Source organism: Lontra canadensis, unplaced genomic scaffold, assembly GCF_010015895.1.
Source record: "Lontra canadensis isolate GAN:19392208 unplaced genomic scaffold, GSC_riverotter_1.0 scaffold131, whole genome shotgun sequence".
Classification (NCBI taxonomy): domain Eukaryota; kingdom Metazoa; phylum Chordata; class Mammalia; order Carnivora; family Mustelidae; genus Lontra; species Lontra canadensis.
This window is the reverse complement of record NW_022631125.1, coordinates 229,746-251,831: the sequence shown is the minus strand read 5'-3', so window position 1 is coordinate 251,831 and position 22,086 is coordinate 229,746. Positions and strand designations below refer to the sequence as shown.

Genomic DNA, 22,086 nt, shown 5'->3' with positions numbered 1-22,086 from the left:
TTTTGCTACATAACCATGAAATTTAAAATTCTAATAAGTCTTTAAAATTATAATCTTTAAGCCTTTATCTTAGTCCCTTATTTTGACCAATTACTTACTCATCTTTTAAATACTATAGGGAAATTTAAGGTTTCCCTATCTAAAGTCTAGTGTGAATTCACATATTCTGTATAAATTCAATAACAAGATGGTAATGAAAATGTCTTCCTTGTCTTGATACTGAATCTCAGGAGGCAGCGAGAATAAACAAATGTAAAAAAAAAAAAAAAACCAAACATGAAACCGTTCGTGTAACAGCCAATTCTGATTAAATAAAACCCTGTTAGGATTTTATAAATTAAAATAGATTTAGTATTGAAATAACACAAATTTGGAATCATTATTAACTTTATTTGTCACTCTTTATAGACATTGGTCCACTTCCACATGAAAAGTAGAGAGCATCTACTTCCACTTATTATTCTAGAGAATGATGTACAAGCCATTAATAGTAACTTACACAGAGGAAAGTTACTAAAATACATTTTTTATAGTCAAGCCCCAAGATGTCCCCCCAAAATTGGTTTTGGGGTATATAATTACAGATATCTCTAACTCCACAAAGCTGGTTTCTTTTTAGATCAATGTATTTTTAATATCCACCCCACGATGTGGATCATCAAACTTGCAGAAGAGGTTAAAACACAGCCACCCTCTGTCTGTCAGGTGCAGTTCTCAATCTCAGTCACTGGGGAAGTACTCCCACAGTTTAGGGCTACTTGAAGTTAACCACCTTCTGTCTTGTTTCAGAAATATTTACATCAGATTAAGACATTTACAAATGGTTCATGGTATAGAACAGCCCAAATGTCACTTTCACCTAGCCTGTGTAAGGAAGTTAAGCACTCCTAAGTTTGTCTAATAAATTCAGTGCATTTTCCCCAACATAAATACAAGCTATTCTAAATGTTTTACATTTATTTCAGTGTACATTTTCAATGTTAAATGGAATGAAATTGTATTAAATGGTTATATTTGAGCATATTATAGACTCTATAGCACACAAATCAATTCACATCAATACTATAATTCACTCTAAAAGAACATCACAGGCACACGGAGAGCAAAAAAATTTTTTTTATATAAATTTGAAGTATACCATCTACTTTTAAACTACACTAAAAGATTTAATAAAACAGCCAATTTCCAAACCCCTTTTCTAAGTCTGGCTTGAGGCAAGTTCAATCCATTCGAATCTTCTGGTTTGTCATCCTATAAATAATGCTGTCATATCCAGGATCCATGTTCCAGATATTATAAGAGGTGATAATCACAGCCAAGGCCAAGGCAATCATTATCCAAAGTACCATGTTGAAAACCACCGGATATTCAAGGTTATACTTATATGCGAGGTTATAGGGGCTTGATGGGCTCTTCTACAACGAAGAAAAGAGGGAAGAATTTTAAGATCGGAAATTATCCCCATTTGGTAGCTCTGATTTCGTTTATCCAACATTTATTCCTAGGTGGCATTAAGACATGCTTATACCAGAAGCCAAGAAGGGGAGCCTTCCTGGAAAGAGGAAATGCATGGTCAGTGGAAGTATAAGCCAGTCCAACTGCTTGAGAAAATGTGGCAACACCAGTATAGTCAAAGTGTGTGTATCCTGTGATCCAGCAAGTCCATGCCCTAGGGAAACCTTGTGTGTGTGGCAGGTCCACACAACGGGAGCCTATGTGCCTCTGAAACGAGACCGGGCAGCAAACAACACAGAAGACGAGCAAGCAGGATTCAAGTGCCCGTAAAACCAAACAACAGTGTTTAAGGATGAAATCCGTTCCGTGGTCAAGCTGTAAAGAAATCAAGGGCAGGACTCACAACTCGGGACAGCAATTACCGGTGGGGGGCGGGGGGGGGGGGCGCAGGCACAGGGGTAGCACTGGGAGGCTCAGAGGAGAACAGGTATCGATCGTATTCCCTTCCCCACATGTTATACACTTAAGTATGCTCCATTTTAATTTTAAAGAGGAACACAAATGGCTCATTCAAGCCCGTCTTCCTCCTGCCGGGCCAAGGTGGAGTCTATCTACTGCTGGGCAAAGGCACTAGCCTTTGCTAGCCTTTAGTTGTTCGGGAGACTTCTTTCACTCCGGCTGGAAAACAAAGCAAGGAGGAAAAGAGCAGATGTGGCTAGACGCAGGTAAGGCATGGGCAACCTGGCCCTGAGCCTAGGCGCAGGGAGGAAACGTGCAGGAACGAGTGACAGGGTCAGGTTTGTCCTAAAAGGACACAGAAGACAATGACACCCCAAAGCCCCAGCAACTAGCATGCTATAGGCACCCGAATGTTTCCTTCAACCTGGACTCGCTCACTCAGACTGGAGAGAGTGATTTCAGTGGGGGAGAGAGGGTGGGCAGTCACTCGTGTGGGGAGCTTAGGAGACAAATGCAAAAGGATTTCACTCCTGAAGACCACTTTCTTTTGGGGGGCAATCAGGTGCTTTCTCCCTGTGTACAACTCCTTGCACCTTAGTATGTTCCCAGAGCTGCCCAGCCGTCACCACCATCTAGCTGCAGGACGTCCCCGTCACCCTACGCGGACGCTCAAGCTGAGCGCCTCGTTTCCTGGGGGGGCTGGGGAGACCGCACACACAGAGCTGAGGGGCAGAATGGTCTTCCCAGGGATGCTGGGCACCAGCCTCTCATCTCCAAGTGCTTTAGTCTAGTAGAATAAACAAATATGACATTGCAGTTTTCAGATTACACATAAAATGTTAATTCACTTCGAGTTCCTCTTCTTTATTTGATCCCTAAGAATGTCTGTCTTGAGAGCTAAACTGTGCTCTCAGAAGCTCTTTACATTTTGTCAGTATTTCTAGATGCTCTGTACTGGGAAAATTTTCAGGATCGTCTAGCCTGCCATATGGTCTTAAATACAGGTCCTCCTACGCCCATTAGAATGAAACCATCTCTACCCAGGCACATCTAGATTAAGTCCCACACTGAGATCAGTAAATAGGCTCATAAATAAATAAAAGGGGAGTGTCTATCAATGACTGTAGCTACTGGCTCCAAGCTCTGAGGCCAACGATAAGTAAGGTTCTTGGCCACAAATGTTCTGGAGCGTCCTCAGAGCTGCTCTGGTTTACATGCAAGGTACACACAAGCTTTGCTATGGCTGGTGCCCTGGCCTAGGACCCTCTAAATGCTTCCAGTCAAAGCAAGATTCAGGCCAAAAACTTGCAGACGTAAATCAAATCCTTAGGCGTATGCACAGCAGATGCTAGAAAATGAGGGACTGGTCCACACAGACAACACACCTGCAGGAAAAGCAGACTCCAGGTGCGGAATCCTACATCGCACTCCCCCACATTCACTTCTGAGGTCTTCTTGTAAGAGCAATGTTTGAATAATCTTACTGGCTCTGACAGACTTCCCCCCAACTCAGATTCTTATGTCATCTGATTACAAACAACCTGAGCCTCACTGTCAAAATACACATGCCTATGTGGATAAGCAATCTAGGTTTTCACTGAAATTGTTTCCCAGATTTACTGTTCATCCATGTCGCCCACAGATGATTGAGGATTTAGTGGGTTTTTAAATTTTACAGTTTTAAAACAGTCTAAAAATGTACTCACCGCTTGTTTTGCCTCAAGAATAGTCCTTGTCTTCCTGATAAGAGAGGTGTCAAATGATCTGACAGTCACTAATTCCACCACTGCATTCCCGCCATAAAGGTTGTACATGTCATCTGCAAACTGAAGACTTACTGACATTACTATGAACCGTGAACAGGCACTTCATGAAATAGTGTGCAAGCTCTGCGCACCCACGAGAGTATACACTCCCCTACTGGCTAATGAAATACGCGGTCTTAAAGGTTTGACTGTCAAAATACTCAGATAAGTGTTCATCTTCAACATATATTCATTCAAATGCTCGAAATAAAATTGAGACGAGTTGTTGGCGTATAAATTGGGGGAAGGGAAGTAGGAAAGAGAAATGAGATTTTTCCTAAGTGCTCGCTGGTTAATCACAAACACCTATAGAATTTACCTCACTGAAGAGCTGCCGGAGAGCAACTCCAAGGCCAGAGACAAACCAGCAGTTACCACACGTCTACTCAATGGTTCTGTGCTCAGGGTTTTCCTCCCATGATTTCATAGGGTTGATGGGGACAGAGTTTTGGGTAGGAAAGAGAAAAAAATTCTGGCAATGGATGGTGATGACAGTTGCACAATGTAAATGTACTTAATGCTACAAAACTGTACACTTAACATTTTATGTACTTTTCACAAAGTATTATGGTGGAGTTATTGATCCTTTCCTCTGCCATCTCTGCCAGCATTAGAGACATCCCAGCACACACCACTGAACCACTCCAAGCTTCGTCACTAAAATTAGAGGTCCTCCAAAGGGGAGACTTCAGACTTCCATGAAGAAGCAGGAAGTGAAACGCTCATACTCTAACCTCTCCCACCCCATCAAAGATTTACCTTTTGCAGAGCATCGACAAGGATCTTGGAAGCATCTCTGAATTGTTCAGAATCTTCCCCATAATGCTTCCCAATTTCATCCAAACCGGCCAGCTCCAGCGAATATAAATCAGGAGAATGATCCTTGGCTAGGTGTTTATGTCGAGACAACTGACAACGAACAAAAGGAAGTGGATAAAGTGATGTCAGACACAGGGTTTGTATCGAACTCAGCTAGGCTGAACAGGGGCGGGGGGCGGGGCACGGCTCAGTCTTCTGCTCAGGTCACGATCCCAGAACCCCGGGATTGAGCCCATCGGGCTCCCTGCTCAGCGGGAAGCCTGCTTCTCCCTTTCCCACTCCCCCACTTGTGTTCCCTCTCTCGCAGTCTCTAATAAGTGAAATCTTTAAAAATAAATACACAAACTGGGCTGAAGGGAACCCTAGCAGTGTGCCGTAAGATACAAATAGCCTAAAATGGTGGCAAGCAGAACCAGCTGAAATGGGAGTTTCTGATAAGAGCAAGTATGACTCTCTGAATATTTAATAAAAGACCTTAGCCAAAAAACCTCTGATACATGGGGCTCCTGGCTGGCTCAGTGGGTAGAGCATGCGACCCTTCATCTCAGGGTCAGGAGTTCGAGCCTCACACTGGGCCTACATCTGGCTTAAACTAACAAACAAAATGCCCTCAGATTCGGGCAGCGGTATGAAAGAACAGCTGGCTGGACCAGTTGGATCCCAGGAGAGCATGAGCCACCCAGTGCTCAGGGAGCAGATACCTCCCGAGTGCCCGCGTAGAGCACCTGGCTGGCCCCCAGCAACAGACCTCCAGAACCCCCCACACCAACCTGCTGAATACTTTGGCCAACACCTTCAGAAGACAGCATATAGGTACGCTTTATTTTAGTCACAGGAGGATTTTTTTTTTTTTAAGATTTTATTTATTTATTTGACAGAGATCACAAGTAGGCAGAGAGGCAGGCAGAGAGAGAGGAGGAAGCAGGCTCCCCGCGGATCATGACCTGAGCCGAAGGTAGAGGCTTTAACCCACTGAGCCACCCAGGCCCCCCGAGGAGTTTTTTAAAAAAATCACTCACAGGTACAAAATACACTGCAGGTTTTTTTCCTTCCTGACTTGGTTGACAGCATTATTAGCCCAAACTGTTATTTCTATTTTAGACCCAAAGATACAGAAACAGGAATAAGTCTTAATGTCTTTCAAGAAATCGAGAGCCAAGTCAGGTCTCTGGTGAGGGAGGCCTCTCAGGCCTGTGCCCTTGAGGACATACATATACTTACTGTCTCTCCTGGAAGGAAAAATGCAAAATAATCCCACTGTAACAAGAGAGGAGTTCAGAATTCCCATCACCACTAATTTCTCAACTTCCATGGTACTGTAAATATAGGGCACAAACTTCAATTGGTCTATCAGAATTCTCGGGAAATGTCTTTGGAACCAAAATAAATGAAATACTAGAGGAGCCAACTTACCAAACTTGAAATATCATGGAGCACTTGCAATTCAGAAAGAAAGAGCAGGTCAACCTTTAGAGGGCCAAAAGAAATAAGCACTATTTTAAATATGCATCCAAAATCTGTATTTGCCATTTATCAAGCAAGGCACAGGGCAGGATATTACAAATGTCAAGCACAGGAAGTGATTTTATGCAACAACTGTCCTCTATTTGGTAAGTTCATCTCAATTGCAAACGCACAGAAAAACATTTCCTAATAAAAATGTCATTCCCAGCACAGTGACCAGCACTCAATAGCTAGATCTTTGATAATGGTATGATAAAGCACCCTAACTCTCAAGTGGTTTTCCCTCAGGGCATCCCAGTACTCGGACACTGCGGTGAGGCCCTGCCAGCGGCCCGCTCTGCTCACATTCCTTGAACACGTTCCCTATTGGAGAAGAAAAGATGGCGGTGCTGGTCGTCCACGGTACGTCAAGAGAAGAGGCTGCCACAAAGGTGGCATGCCACATGGTGAAGACAGCGGGAAACTGATAGGAGTCGCAAGTAAGAGTGCCTCCCTCCACTAGACTGCTGAGAATGAGCCAGAAAGAGGAAGCAACGCATTAGAGATGGCAGTGAGTAACGGCCTCTACGTGACCAGACCGACACAGCTCCGCCAGCCAGTAGTTTGTGTGACTCCTGGCCTGTCTGCCTTACCTGGTGGCAACCCCTGCACGAGAACGAAATACTATTTATTCAAGTCACCAAAAAAAGGTCTATTTGTTCATGAGATTCATTTAAAAATTCCACTGAACAATCTACTCCAGCACAGTAAACTTGCCAAACTTGTCATTTCCTAAAATTCCACGTCTGCTCTAAAAGGAGGGAGCATAGGACATGGAGAATCAGTAACGACATTCACGAATTCGATTCAATGACAGCGCGTCTTACTTCACTGTTCCTGCTCAGAGAATTGAGCGGAAGTGAATTGAGAACAGAGTTTTCTTGGAACAGGCGACTGCGGAGCTGTCGTAATGTGACGGAGAGATCTTCAAAGACCGAGTTCGCCTTCCCCACCATATACACTCTCTGCAAGGAGAATCCAAAATTTTGTTACAGTCTGCAGAAGAATTCCAATATACAGAATGTATATTAAAAAAATGTACATACACTACAGAGAGAGTATATGCAATTTTTCATACAAGTAGTTTTAATGTTTTCATTAAGGAAAACATTTTTTTAAAGCATCTTAAGTAAAAACTGGATCACTTACCTCCTCACTGGGAGCCAACTGCAAAACTACAGGAGTTTCTTCAGAAAATAAGGAGTGAATGGAATTTGCAACGCTGTCAAGACTGAAAGGAACTGCCTGAAATTTAAGAGTAAGACCTCAATTATCGTTGGAAACCGAGGGGTAAGAAAAACCACTCAAAAACAAAAGAACCTTAAAAGAAAACAAGAACCCCCACAACTTAGGGAAATTCAGAAGACCCAAATCATTTCCAAACACAGCCCTTTTGAGGGCACGCATAAAACAGCCCCTTAGTGGGCCATGAGTCTGTATCTTCTGTATGTCTAGATGGGAAAAAACTTGCCAACATGAAGGACACAACACTCTTGCACAAGCCATCATTTTTTAGTGGCAGTTCATGTACTTTAAGCAATTCATTCAGTTTTAATATTGTGTCACAATGAATGTATATTCTATTTTTTATTTTTTAAATAATTTTTAAAAATATTTATTTGACAGAGAGGGAGAAATCACAAGTAGGCAGAGAGGCAGGCAGAGGGGGAGAGGGAAACAGGCTCCCCGCTGAGCAGAGAGCCTGATGCGATGCGGGGCTCCATCCCAGGACCCTGGGATCATGACCTGAGCCAAAGGCAGAGGTTTAACCCACTGAGCCACCCAGGCACCTCTAAATGTATATTCTCTTATAAAGTATTGACTTGTGGGATGCCTGGGTGGCTCAGTCCGTTGGTCCCGCATTGGGCTCCTTGCTCAGTGGGGAGCCTGCTTCTCCCTCTGCCTGCTTGTGCTCTCTGACAAAATAAAATCTTTAAAAAATAAAAATAAAATAATAAAAAATAAAGTATTAACTTGTAAGAGGAAGTCTGAAGAATTTAAAGAATTAAATTTCACTGAAAGAGTACTAGACCTCATTTTTCATTCCAGAATTTAAAAAATGTTGGACTTAGGGTTTATCTCCAGATAGACTGAAGACTCAGATAAAGCATGTCACAAGAATTTTGAAGCCTCTATCTTGGGACCACATGATATCAAATTGAAATAGCCAATTGTAGTAAAATCTACTTTTTTCTTGAATTTTTTATTAAAGTGTAACATACATACAACATAGTGCATAAATCCTGGGGTAACAGCTAGAGGAGTATTTCCAAATGGATACCTTCATAAAGCCTAACCAGATCAAGACAACATTATCAGCACTCTAAAAGGCTCCTCCAGCCATGCTCTCCACCCCCAAGGGTAACCAAAAATTCTGACTTCCATCCGCATAGATTAGTTTTTACCCATTTTTAAAATAAGTTATGGTCACTCTTCAAAAAATTGTTATTCTCAGTATTACTGTAGTAAAACAAGCAGCATGATAGTGTTTTAATGGAAATTTCTTAGTGATTTTTTTTTTAAAGACTTTGTCAGAGAGCACAAGCAGGGAGAGCAGCAGGCAGCTTCCCCACTCAGTAGGGAGCCCTGATGTGAGACTCAAACCCAGGACCCCAAGATCATGACCTGAGCCAAAGGCAGACACTTAACTAAGCCACCCAGGCATCCTTAATTCCCTTTACTACTGAAAGGTTAATAATTATAAGTAGCAAATTAATGCTAACATGGTACAAGCAGAAATAAGTATGATTAATCTTTGATAAATTTGATTTTGATGCTGGGATTTCATCTAGTTCATGATACTGTGAAATAAAACCAATTTCTTCTTTTTTTTTTAAACCAATTTCTTCTTAATCAAGATGTGTATTAACTTTTTTTTTTTTTTTTTAAGATGTGTATTAACTCTTCACAGAATTCTGTTAAAATAAGTTGTGGAGTAACTGCGGAAGGGGGAAGAGTCCCATTTGCGAAAGGGCCCGGTCACAGCGCCCTCTCCTCCGGCCACCACACAGTTCACCTCCTCAAGCTTCAGAGGGAACACAAGCGCTGGGACACTCTCCCGCCTTTCACCTAGGGAAAATGGCACTTGTATCAGGAAAGTTGAAGATTAAAGGTAACATATCCTTAGCAATCAACCTGGAGAAGCTGCTGAGTCAGAGGAGAACCAAACTGTGAAGGAAAAGAAAAAATAATACAGACCATGAAGCTCAAAAAGGAAAAAGCTCAGCTGCTTAAAATCTCCTGTTTTCTTCCACTGTAGTACAAGGAAGTGTGTGTTTGTCCTGGAGAGAATGAAATTTCTGTATCTACAGAACTTGAAATTCTAATGAAAGGCGCTAATCAAACAGAAGCTTCATTACGGAGAATTAAGACACTCTGGTTTGTTTTAGATTTTGTGGATTTTGCACTCTGAGTCTTGTATTTCATTCACCACCCACTGTCAAGAAAAGTATTAGCAGTCAGTCAGGGTCAAGCAACAACATGAGCTCTTTTCACAGCTTCTACTCACATAAGGTAAGGCCAGTGTGTTAAAAATGCTGAGTTCTGGACTGCATGCAAATTAAAATCTTAATAGCATTTTGGATTTGTATATATTTATTTTAAAGGGATCTTCAACAATGATTTTCACAGAAATTGCATTCTAGGTATTACTAACATTAAATTCTTTTTTAAAACTGCCTTTGGATTTTTATGGTCTCCTTTCTTCCATTTATTCTAAAATTCTGGTTTCTTCAGCTCATTAATTTCCAATCTTTTGAACTAACATGTGCATTTAAGTTATCAATTTTCCCTTCCTTACCACTTTAGCAGCACCCCACCATTTTTAAACATACGGTATTCACTGATACTCAGTTTCAAATAATTTCAAAACTTACACTGTGATTTTTCTCTTCAACTCATGAATTATCTGGGAGTCCATCTATTCCAACTAACTTTTCCTGCTGATTTTTAAAAAAAATTTTTTTAAGAAAGGGGCACCTGGGTAGCTCAGTCGGTTAAGCATCAGACTCTTGATTTCAGCTCAGGTCATGATCTTGGGTTCTAGAGAACTCTGGGGGGTGGGGGGTGGCACAGGGTTCCACACTCTGTGGACAGTCCACTTCTCCCCCTTTACCTCTGCCTCTATCCTTCCCCCCAGCTCACATGCTCTTTATTTTTTTTAAAGATTTTATTTATTTGACACAAGAGATCACAAGTAGGCAGAGAGGCAGGCAGAGAGAGAGGGGAAAGCAGGCTCCCTGCTAAGCAGAGAGCCCAATGTGGGACTCCATCCCAGAACCCTGAGATCATGACCTGAGCTGAAGGCAGAGGCTTAACCTACTGAGCCACCCAAGCGCCCCTCACATACTCTTTAAAATAAATCAGAAATGTTTTCAAGAGTTACATAGGAAAAACGATGATACAGTTTAAAGACACGAACAGGGGCGCCTGGGTGGCTCAGTGGGTTAAAGCCTCTGCTTTCGGCTCAGGTCGTGGTCCCAGGGTCCTGGGATCGAGCCCCGCATCAGGCTCTCTGCTCAGCAGGGAGCCTGCTTCCCACCTCTCTCTGCCTGCCTCTCTGTCTACTTGTGATCTGTCAAATAAATAAATAAAAATCTTAAAAAAAAAAAAAAAAAGACACAAATAGTTCTATGAGACTTTCCCTGAAAAATAAGTTTAAAGAAAAAAGTTTGCCTCCCCATTTCCCATTCCCAAGGCCCCCACTTTCAAATCCTTTGTTTCGGGGCACCTGGGTGGCTCAGTAGTTAAGCCTCTGCCTTTGGCTCAGCTCATGATCCCAGGGTCCTGGGATCAAACATCAGGCTCCCTGCTCAGCAGGAAGCCTGCTTCTCCCTCTTGTCTCCCCTAGCTTATGTTTCTGCTCACTGTCTCTGTTACATACATACATACATGAGAAATCCTTCGTTTCCTTTTGCCACCATCTCTAAATGTGTTTTTAACACTACATCTTGACTTTTTCCATTTGAGAAATGTATTTACTGCGGAGTATAGAAAATGAGGATTTAGCTCTCCCACGTCACCAACCACAGCAACCCCCCCCATAAGCGCACTCCGTTTCTAGGTCTTCACCTTCCTAAGAGTCATAATTTTCATTGGATCCGTATCATTTCACTATGATGACAATGTAAACTGTATTCTCGGCCTGCCCTTATACTGGACAATCATTGCTTTTCGGTTCTTGCTCCTCTAGTCCTTAATGGCAATGAGAAATCTGCTTTCTACTCATTCCTTTGAAAAGACAATGTCTTTTTTCTGATAGCTTTTAAGATTTCCAGTGCGCTTTAAACCTGAGGAACCATCTATTTTGCTCTTACCATTTCCAAATACATTTTTATTTACTTCTTATTTACTGAAGTACAGTTGACATGCAATATTATATTAGTTTGCAGGAGCACAACACCGTGATCTGACATTTATACACATTATTAGACGACTGCCACGGCAGGTCTGGTTACCATCTGTCACCAAAGTGACTACAATATTACGGAGTGTATTCCCCAAGCTGTAACTTTACATCCGTGTGACTTGTTTATAACTGCAAGTCTGTACCTCTTCATACCCTGCCACTATTTACTCCATCCTCCCCACCCTTCCAAATACATTTTTAAGGTTTCGTTTTCAGATTTAACCGTACTGTGGTCAGAGAGGGTGGTTTATTTGATACTAATTACCCATTATTTGTTGCGATTTGCCTTATGGCCCTTTATAACTATGTCATGTGTGCTTAGAAATTATTTAGACCACAGAAAGTCTGAAAAATCCCCCCGAATCATCATACAGACCAGTCTTACAATGCCATGAGATTAGAAGCTGAAAATTTTAAAAAGTTATTTGAAAAGAACCCACACATTAAACACTTCTAAATAACTCATGGGTTAAAGAAATCACCAGATAAATCATGAAATATTTAGATGTGAATATTAATGAATGCACCACATATCAAGGTCTTCGAACTGCCTCACAGTTTCTGTTCCTTTCTTGAACTCCTCCATGATCGTTAACATGTGGGTTTTCTCATCTCCTGGGGACTGGTCTATTACCTGTAGTTCTAAGGGGCTGAATTTGGTTTTTGCACCTGAGGACTCGCTCATGGCATTTTTTCCTCGCAAGTGCTCTGAAAATTACGAATCTTCTTCTTCTTCTTCTTTTTTTTTTTTTTTTAAAAACCAAAGCAGCCCTGGGCGGTGGAGGCGTCCCAACGGGGTGGGTCGTGTGAACTGGGAGCACACAGCCCTGCACAGCTTGAGCCTAGAGTTCCGATTTCCCTTAGGGGACACTCGGGGTCCTCCTGCCAAGAGAAGCCAGCCAGCTCCTCCGTGGCAGTCCTGGGGCAGCTGGGGTTTTACTAGCGCTCCTCCTGAGAACAAGACATTTTATAGCCTCCGGCTTTCTGCAAGAAACTCGGAGCTCTGGTTCACCACTGTGGCTCCTGAGCTTTTTGTTCCTATCTGGCAGCTCTGTGTATCCCTGCCTTGCTCGAAAGTTCAGCTACGTGAGGTCTCAGTGGGATGACTTCTCTGCGCTGGCAGTGGACGGAGGGCATCTCACGACAGCTCGGCCTGCCCTACCGCCTGAAAAGCCAGTGAAGGAGTAAGTGAACCAGCAAAAGAGCCTCCAGTCTCCTACTTACACAAAATCTCAGGTAAAATTTGGATGGGAAGGTGACAAGATAATGGACAAGAAAATGTAGATAAGAGAAGGGTGTTTATAACACAATTCAAAACTGACAGCTGACAAGATTAAAAATGCATGCCTTTAATTTTTTCTAATACTCACATTCTCCAGAGGGTACGAAATGACACGGCCCGGGGGCAGAGCAAGCTTGTCGACTCCCTTCACCATCACCATCACCGTAGCCCGAGGACGATGGAACAGGTTTCCCACTGCAAGTCCTGGCCAAGAAAGGTCCTAAACATTGGAAAGCAGGAGGCGGCACTTAATTATCCACTCCAGGAACCATTTCCCCAACAACGGGCACTGAGCAGAGTTAAGGGGCTCCTGGACAACCCTGGCAATAAAAATTCAAGGGCGGGAGGGAGAGACGGGGGCGGCAAACATTTCATTTAAGGCAGCAGTTGCCATCTCCAAACCAGGGACAGGGATTTCAACCTTCATGTTCTCCTTCATGTTCTCAAACTTCCACAGATTTACAACAAAGTCTACTAGCAAGTCCTCTCAAACTTTTTGTGGAAGAAAGTGGACAAGTAAACAAAATGCAGGTCATTTTCAAATCCCAGATTACAAGCTCGTCTTCTCCCCCCACACCTGTCACTTGCCCTTAAGGACAGCCTGGCAGGAGAACTGCCCTTGAAAGTCTTCTCTTCAGACTAAGCTTGTCATACATCAAATTCCTGCTGAAAGTAGCTCACATTAATTTACTAATAATTATTTCTCAGGGTTACTTTGACAGCCATTCGTAATCAAATTTAAGTCCCTGAAGGAGGTAAAAACTTCATCCTTAAATGTAAGCAACCAGCCACAGCCCTACAGGGAGCTCAGGGGCTCCAGCCCCAGGCCCGGTGGAGGCAGCTCCCCCGCACTGCTTCTGGCTTCAAGGGTACTCAGGACCCAGGAGGAAAGATCCTTTGGCTGACTGGTGGTAACTAGAAACCACAGCAAAAGCACTGAAGTTCCGAAGTGAGAAGACAGCAAGACAGAGCAGACTGCATGCGTCTCCATGCCCTTAGCCTCAGACCTCTCATCCCCCCAGGCTCTACACCCCCTCCACCAAGTCACGCAAGCAGCCAGGTACTCAATGGCTTACGGCTTCACTCCCACAGTTACTGATGTCACTAAATTCTTAGACTCAAGCAGGATGCAGATACATTTTATCATGTATAATACACTGCAACAGACTGAACGTGTGTCCCCCCCGCCAAAGTCACGTTGAAAGCTATTCCCCAATGTGACAGTATTAGCGGCGGGCCTTAGGGAGGTTATTAGGTCATGAGGACAGAGCCCTCACAGTGGGCTTAGTGCCTTAAAAAAAAGGAGCCCAGAGAGCTCTCAACTTATCCCCACTATGTAAGGACACGAAAAGAAGTCAGCAGTCTGCAAACTGGAAGAGGGCCCTCACTAAGAATCCGATGGGCTGGCACCCTCTTAGACTTCTCACCCTCAAAACTGTGAGAAATGAATTTCTATCATTTATAAGCCATCCAGGCTATGGAATTTTCTAACAGCAACCCAAACTGAGACATACATCTATTGTGTACTGAAAAAAAAAAGTAAAATTGGACATCCTATTAATGGGGCAGATAAATTCTCATATATGAAGAACATCAACACTATGAATAATTACATGGTTAATGATTGATGATGATTTGGTTTCATAAGCCAAGCTTGTAGCACGTCTCCAAATCTCCTCGACTACAAATGAGTTTTGCTTTTGTAAATCTGTACCAAATATACCTACGTCTGCTTCTTGCTTTCTTGGGCTATTAGCAGAAAAATCAACAAAAATACTTTCAGAAGTAGCTTCCAATATCTTTTTTAAAATACCCATTACTTCTGGGCACCTGGGTGGCTCAGTGGGTTAAGCCTCTGCCTTCAGCTCAGGTCATGATCTCAGGGTCCTGGGATGGAGCCCCACATCGGGCTCTCTGCTCAGCAGGGAGCCTGCTTCCCCCTCTCTTTCTGCCTGCTTCTCTACTTGTGATCTCTATCAAATAAATAAATAAAATCTTAAAAAAAAAAAAAATACACATACTTCCTTAACAGAGAAGCCCATGGACAATGCAGCCACGTCTGGGATTCGTTCTCCTGGTATAGGCCAATTTCCATCTCGGAAAACAACAGACCCAGGTGATCTTAATATACTAAACTCGTTCCCCAAAACACCTGGAAGAAAACAGATGAATAAATGATCAACATCATACATCTTTTGCACCCATGTAGAAAATTATTAAATATAAAACATGTTTACCCATTCTCCGCCGACTTAAGATACTACGCATTACTGGACAAAATGCTGAATCCCAAACATCAACAAATTCTTTTTCAAGTATTGCTCTACAGAAACAAGGTACCTACATTCTGCAGAGGCACACTGATGAAACAGGATTCTCCCAATAATCAAAATGCCTTCCTACAGGTGTCCCTTAAAACAGGGGCAATCGGCAAATCGGCAAGAATTAGAAATCAATGGCATTTCTCCAGAATTGAAAAAGCAAACGAGGGGCGCCTGGGTGGCGCAGGCGGAAGGGCATGCAACTGCTGATCTTGAGGTCGTGGCGTTGAGGCCCATGTTGGATACAGAGATTAAGTAAATAAATAAAACTTTAAAAAATAAATAGGGGTGCCTGGGTGGGTTAAGCCTCTGCCTTCGGCTCAGGTCATGATCTCAGGGTCCTGGGATGGAGCCCCTCATCGGGCTCTCTGCTCAGTGGGGAGCCTGCTCCTTGCCCCACCCTCCCCATCCCCGCCCCGGCGCTGCCTCTCTGCCTAATTGTGATCTATCTGTCAAATAAATAAATAAAATCTTTTCAAATAAATAAATAAATAAAGGCACCTTGGTGGCTCAGTCAGTTAGGCAGGCATCTGTCTTTGGCTCAGGTCATGATCCCAGTGTCCTGGGATAGAGCCCTGTGTCAGGCTCTCTGCTCAGCAGGGAGTCTGCTTTTCTTCTCCCCCTTCCCCCCCTCCCCGTTCTCTCCCTCTTGCAAATAAATAAATAAAATCTTTTAAATAAAAAGCAAACAAACCCCTGGCACAGACTAAAAAGAAACTTGAAATCTCTAAATTATTTCTGCCATCCACCCTGTCTTCAAAATGCAAATTCATAAAATTCCTAGTATTTCACTCTAGAACTTGAGCAAGTCACCAAATCTTAGGATAGAGATTTTTCTTCACATCCCATAAGCAAATCTAATGAAATGAGGACAAAGGCAGGGGGTCAGAGGGGGCCTGGGCACGTTACTAGTCAGAATAGAAACACTACAGACTTTTTAGAAGCCAAGTGTAAGAAACAGTATTTCCAACGGGTGTTATCAAGAGGCTGAGAACAGGATTTCTGTAATAATAAAGCCAGCAAGTCTTAGGGTAAGGAGCCTGAGATAAACAGATCAAGGATGAGAATAAAGGGCCTGTTTGATAAACCCTCCAGAGATGAGGTATCTAGCCTCTTTAGCCATTCTATGTTAACCCAATGATGTCCAGCTTGCACAAAGACAAGTAACTTATGGAAACTTTCAGATTTCTATGAAAAGATCAGCTCCAAGTCCAAAACAAATCTTGGCCCATGCTTACCTAGCATGGGAAAATCAGACTTCAGTAAAGCATCACGGTTATTCTCTTGACCTAAGGAAAGCACCACTTACAGGGTATGGGAATAAAGTCAGAAGCAACAATAAATGTTTTGGTGTTGCAGTATTGACAGTAAATAAAAGGCCTCAGGATGGTGCTGATACAACATGAAGAGTTAGAAGTTTCAGTTCTGCACAGCTGCCAGAGCAGGAATTTCCAAAATGTTCTAGCCAAAGGCAGGCCAAAAAGAGCAGCGCGGAATGGTTGTCGGTAACTGAGAGACATCCTGGTTCACCACAGCAGTGCTCACTGCCAACGCTAAGGAAAATGGGGCAAGAGACCTACCCTTTCCAAGTACCATACACGAATTTAAAGAACCATATTCGGTTCTGGAGATAGTCCTGTTTGCCCTATTCGCTCAAACCTAGCAAAGAAAGCTCTGCTAAATTACTTTGCCCCAACACCGTAGGTAGACTCCCCACTTCTGTGCCTGCACAACAATCCTTCGGGAACCCTGGGCTTTTTAGAAAACCTTATAGGTGTGGCCTCCTAGACTGAGAACTGCTGCTTAATCCAGGTTTCTCCTGGAGATCTAACAGGAAGTCATCCATTCTCTACTAGAATATACCAGTCAAGGGGAATGCTGCCTCAACTTACAAACCCAATGTTGGCCAGCAGTCATCTCCACTGTCCCAGCTTTCCAATCCCCCCAAAAGTCCCTTGTGGTACTCAACTGAAATGAGCTTCCCAACTTCTTGCAACTTATTTTATCACCCCTGCCTCAGTCTTACCAAATAACCTCACCTCCAGCTTGGAAAGAGAGCAGGAGAATCCGGCCCACTGCCTGCTTCCTCTCCCCACCAACCACAAATTTATCTGCACCAGTGTCTGGCCTTATCTTCTCTCCCTCCAGAGGCTGGCAGGGACGTCCCTCCTCCAGTCTAACATGATCCCCGCATTCAGCCTTCTCAGGGACCTTCATTCACTCACCACTTAGTCATTCAGTGTTTATGGCCGCTATTCTGGGAGGACAAGGGTCAGGAGTTAGGGCGCTATGTGGCTGCAGGGATAAAAAGCTGGCCCGTAGGACAGAAGCTCCACGAGGGAAGGGATTTCCATTTGTCTTGTTCATACAATATCCCCCAGAAGCTGAAAACAGTGCCTGACACACAGTGCTCAAAAAATAGTTGCAGAGTTCATGAAAGGAGCCACGCCTCACACTACCAACTTCCCCCTTTCAACTGGCTCTTTCAGCATAAAAATACACTTTGGGGAGGGAGGGGGCCCTGGGTGGTTCAGTCCTTAGGTGTCTGCCTTCAGCTCAGGTCATGAACCCAGGGTCCTGGGATCCAACCCCACATCGGGCTCCCCACTCAGTGGGAAGTCTGCTTCTCCTTCTCCCACTCCCCCTGCTTGTGTTCCCTCTGTGTCAAATAAACAAAATCCTAAAAAAAAAAAATTCACTTTGGGTGCATCCCTTCTATACGACAATCACAAAACCCCTCGTCTGGTCCTACCAGCCTCAGCCTCAGCCTCCCTTCAGAGGAAGGATCCTGGAAGAGCAGCCAATGACTCTTTGCTTCTCTACTTCTTCATCTCACATTACCATCTAACCCACGGCTCTGGACTCCCCTGTGCCACCGAAACGCCTCACCAAATCCAAAAGACAATTTCAGCCCTTAATTTATTTAACTTCTCACAGCACCTGATCCTGGGCAATTCCCTCCTTAAAAGTCTCCTGCCTTGACCTTCATGAAGCCAGCCCGTGCCCCCCCCAACCCCGTCCCTCTAGCAGTTTTCCGTTTCTTTCCCTTTCATATTTTAAAACAGAGATGGCCAAACTTTTTCGATTTCAACTCTTTCTGTACAAAATTTGAAAGCAGCCCCAACAAATATATATTTATTTATAAAGGACACTCTTGTAGAATAGACTGTACATTCATAATATATTTCAAAGCACACAAAAACAAAATTTTAGAAAGGATGAGATACTTGTGTAATATTTTTCCCAATTTAATCAGAAAAAAACATGAGACAAACCCAAAATTTTTTTTTAAGATTTTATTTATTTATTTGAGAGAGAATGAGTGAGAGAGAGCATGAGAGAGGAGAAGGTCAGAGGGAGAAGCAGGCTCTCCAAGGAGCTGGGAGCCCGAGGCGGGATTTGATCCTGGAAGTCCGGGATCATGACCTGAGCCGAAAGCCGCCGCTCAACCAATTGAGCCACCCAGGCGCTCCCGAGACAAACCCAAATTGACGGACATTCTACAAAATATCTGATCGGGGTGCCTGGGTGGCTCAGTGGGTTGTCTCTGCCTTTGGCTCGATCTCAGGGTCCCGGGTCTCAGGGTCCTGGGATTGAGCCCCGCATCAGCCTCTCTGCTCAGCAGGGAGCCTGCCTCTCTGCCTACTTATGATGTCTCTGTCAAATAAATAAATAAAATCTTTCAAAAATATCCGATCGTTACTATTAAAAAAAAAAAGGAGATAAGAAAAGCTATAAAGTTCTAGTATCTTCTTCTGGAATCCCAAGAGATCACCTAGCATACTCCACTTTTGAGATCTGAGGGCTCCATTCTTGAAACTTGCTGCTTTTCTATCCCATATCCCTTTCCCTGGCCGAGCCTATCTACGACTCAAGCAGCAAACGCCAAAAACACTGATGGCTCCCAGACTTTAACTGCCAGCCCACATTGCTCTTCTGCCTTAGACCTATGTACCCAACAGCCTGCTATGCATTCCTCCACCACCCCTTTTTTTAAAAAGCATTTCCTTCGAAGTTCCATGAGTCCTTCAAACTCAGCAAGTTCCAAACCAAATTGACCTCCTTCCACACACTCCCTTTGTATTCTCTATCTGGAAGGATGACAGCACCTTCCAGACAGCTGCTCCCGCTGGCCATCTTTAAATCATTCCTCAGCACTACAGTCAGTCCACCATTGAATTCCACTGATTTTTTTTTTTTTCTTATCTCAAAAACTTTCCCCTCCAGGTCCAGTGCACACTCCCAGGCCCTTACTGGGCTTGCCAGAACTGGCCGCCTTATGACCTGTCGCACCACTCTGAACCAGCTTTTCCAGCACCTTTTCAAAACACAAGTGTGTTCATTCACCCATCAGCTTAACCAGCTTCACTCGCAGCCCAGAGCTTCTGAGACAAAACCCTAAACATAACACCCAAGGAACCTCACCAACCTTACTTCTGGGGGCTCCGCAACTTAACCCTTATACACTCCAGCGCCACCAAACTATTGGCTCTTTTGCTCTCACACAGGCCTTTCTGTCTAAACTGCCCCCCCACTACCTATTTCACATATTTGCCCATGAGGCATTCCCCGCCCCAGGGGTCGGGGGGAGTTCCCTCCATCTCCCCATCCCGGGCTAGGGGATAAGTATCCTGCCCTTTGGAAACTCCCACCATGCTATGCTGTGATCAATGAACAGTGGATGGAATCAAGAAGTGAAAAAATAAATAGGTCCTACTCTTGACCTCTGGGGCATCACTGATAACATCAAATCCCTCTTCCACATTACACTCCTTCAAGTTCCACGTGTTTGCCCTTGGCCTTTCCTCTCCAGGACAAGCATGTTTTTCAAATACTCCTCATGACATGGTATTCATAACCCTAGTTCCCTTCCTCTAGTCTCTCTCGGGTTTAGTTAACACCATTTTAAAGGACTTATTTGCTTCCTCAAATAGAGAAGTCCAAGCTCTTAGAGAGGTTTTCCACTAAATCACATTTAGTCATTGTGGAAAATAGTAACTTAACCTCAGGTGACAAGACCAAGGAATACAGAAACTGACAAGACCAGATTCTTAGTCTGTATGAACTAGACTATTCTAGTTAGGAAAGCATGCTCAAACGGTGTACAGAAGCAAATACTTTTGCCTCAGGCCAAAACAAACCAAAAAACCCCGAAACTTCACCGAATCAAAATAATATCAGTCAACATTAAAAGATGGCATTTCAGTAGGGGTTGAATATTCAGTTAAATCACACTATGGAAGGAAAGATTTTTAAATTTCGAAAACAGAATTTAAAACAAAAGAAAAACATCCCTCAAAATAACTTACTGGATAGATCAGGATAACCATTCCGGAGCCAGAAGCAGAAACCAAAGGAACAAAACATCCCTAAAACCTTTAGGGATATGAAAGTAAGTATAATTATCATCGACACACAACCCTGAGCACATCTCCAGGAATGGAGCAGACCTGCAGATTTCAAGACCGTCGGTTGCCTAAACCCTCATGCAGAATTAAACCACCATTCCAAAAGTGGGTCGGGTCATCCCAACACCTCACACAGATTTTTAAGCTATAGGTTTTAAACAGAGCCGCATTTCTCCAAGTTCTCAACTTGGCCTCTTGTTCGCCACTGTCTGAGCCCCCAGTCCACGCCCCCATCATTCCCAATCAGGAGCATTTCCATCACCTGTGCCACAATACACATAATGATGGAAAGACCCATGCTCTGGGGCCAGCTGATCCGGGTTCAATTCCATCTTTGCTGCTTACTACCTGCGTGTTGTCGGGTAATTTATTTCAGCTTGACTACCCTGTAAATCGAGGATGATGTCCTCTTCTAAGGACTACTGTAAAATTAAATGACTCAAACGATACACAGTAAGAGGCCGAATACTAGCGGACTTGCTGAACACCAGGGAACCTAGGTTCCACTCCGAAAGCTACCATTTACTTGACATAGGACTTTCAGAACGTGACTCACATCTTAGTTTCCAAATGCTTAAAATGGAGAACCCTGAACAACTACTCAGAGGTACTCTGAATTTGCCTTTAGAAAGAATCCTACAAAAACAATCACCACACCTCCAACTTTTGTATTCTGAAACACGTTAAGGAGAAGACTTCACCAATTACCGATGACAACCGCTAGGAAGGAAAACACCAGAAAAATGCAAGAAAACGCAGCATCTGATGGCAGCTCAGAGGTCGGCTTTCCCTTCCTCGCAGACGACTGCGGTTCCATAGTTAATTGGGAAATGCATCCCCCCGCCTCCGAAGCCGGAAGACAGGCGGCGGGATACGCGGCCGCGCCTTCCTGGAAGAAGCGGAGGGTGGAGGCCGGCTCAGGGGCCCCCACGCAGCCCGGCCCCGCCCTGGCAGCTCGCCAGACCTCGCCGCCACGGGTCGGTCGGACGAGAAGGCCCAGAGGGAGGCGGCTGGGGCGAGGCCGCCGCCGGTTGCCCGCACTGCGGCACCCGCCCCGCTGCTGCCCACCTGCGGCCACCCCGACCCCCCGAGGCTCCCGGCCACTCCTAACGCCCCCCGGCCGCCCCGGTCCTCACCCGCCGCCAACAAGGACAGGAGCACCACGAGCGCAGCCATGGTCCCCCGGTGGCTATAACAGCAAAGGGCGGCACCGACCGGGCCGGCGGAATGCTAACGACCACCGCAACGATAGTGGGTGACGCGCTCTGCCTCGTCCCGATTCCTTGAGACCGCCCCGTCGTCGCCTCCGCTGGGACGCTGCCGCCTTCTCCACCAATCGCCAGCTACGTCGCGGCCTGCGCGACGGGCGCAGGCTGAGGAACGCCAGCCTTATGGGCGGGGCCTAACGTGATAGATGCAAGGCCCTACCAATGGCAGGCAGCAATCGGAGAGCCGGGCAGCTCCGCCCCCCGGCCCGTGACCACCAGTCACGAGGTGGAGCGTAGGGCCGAGGATCGGGGATGTGGGGGCTGACGGAGCCCTTGGAAGGATCCCGAGTGCCCACGGGTTGGGGCTGCCGCCCAGTTGCGGATCCCTTGGCGAATCTCCAGTGATGGTCTCCAACCGG

At 44.5% G+C, this 22,086-nt stretch overlaps 1 protein-coding gene across 1 annotated transcript; it reads right to left on the bottom strand.

The window, feature by feature from the left end:
* Nucleotides 1-369: 369 nt before the first annotated feature.
* On the bottom strand, nt 370-21,705 carry ATP6AP2 (ATPase H+ transporting accessory protein 2). Its single transcript, XM_032842471.1, has 9 exons — nt 21,596-21,705; nt 14,752-14,882; nt 12,819-12,950; nt 7,191-7,286; nt 6,869-7,006; nt 5,952-6,005; nt 4,479-4,628; nt 3,621-3,740; nt 370-1,415 (listed from the first exon to the last, which is right to left on the bottom strand). Exons 1-9 carry the CDS (start codon nt 21,633-21,635, stop codon nt 1,221-1,223), a joined length of 1,056 nt encoding a protein of 351 aa, XP_032698362.1. The 5' UTR covers nt 21,636-21,705; the 3' UTR covers nt 370-1,220.
* Nucleotides 21,706-22,086: the final 381 nt, after the last annotated feature.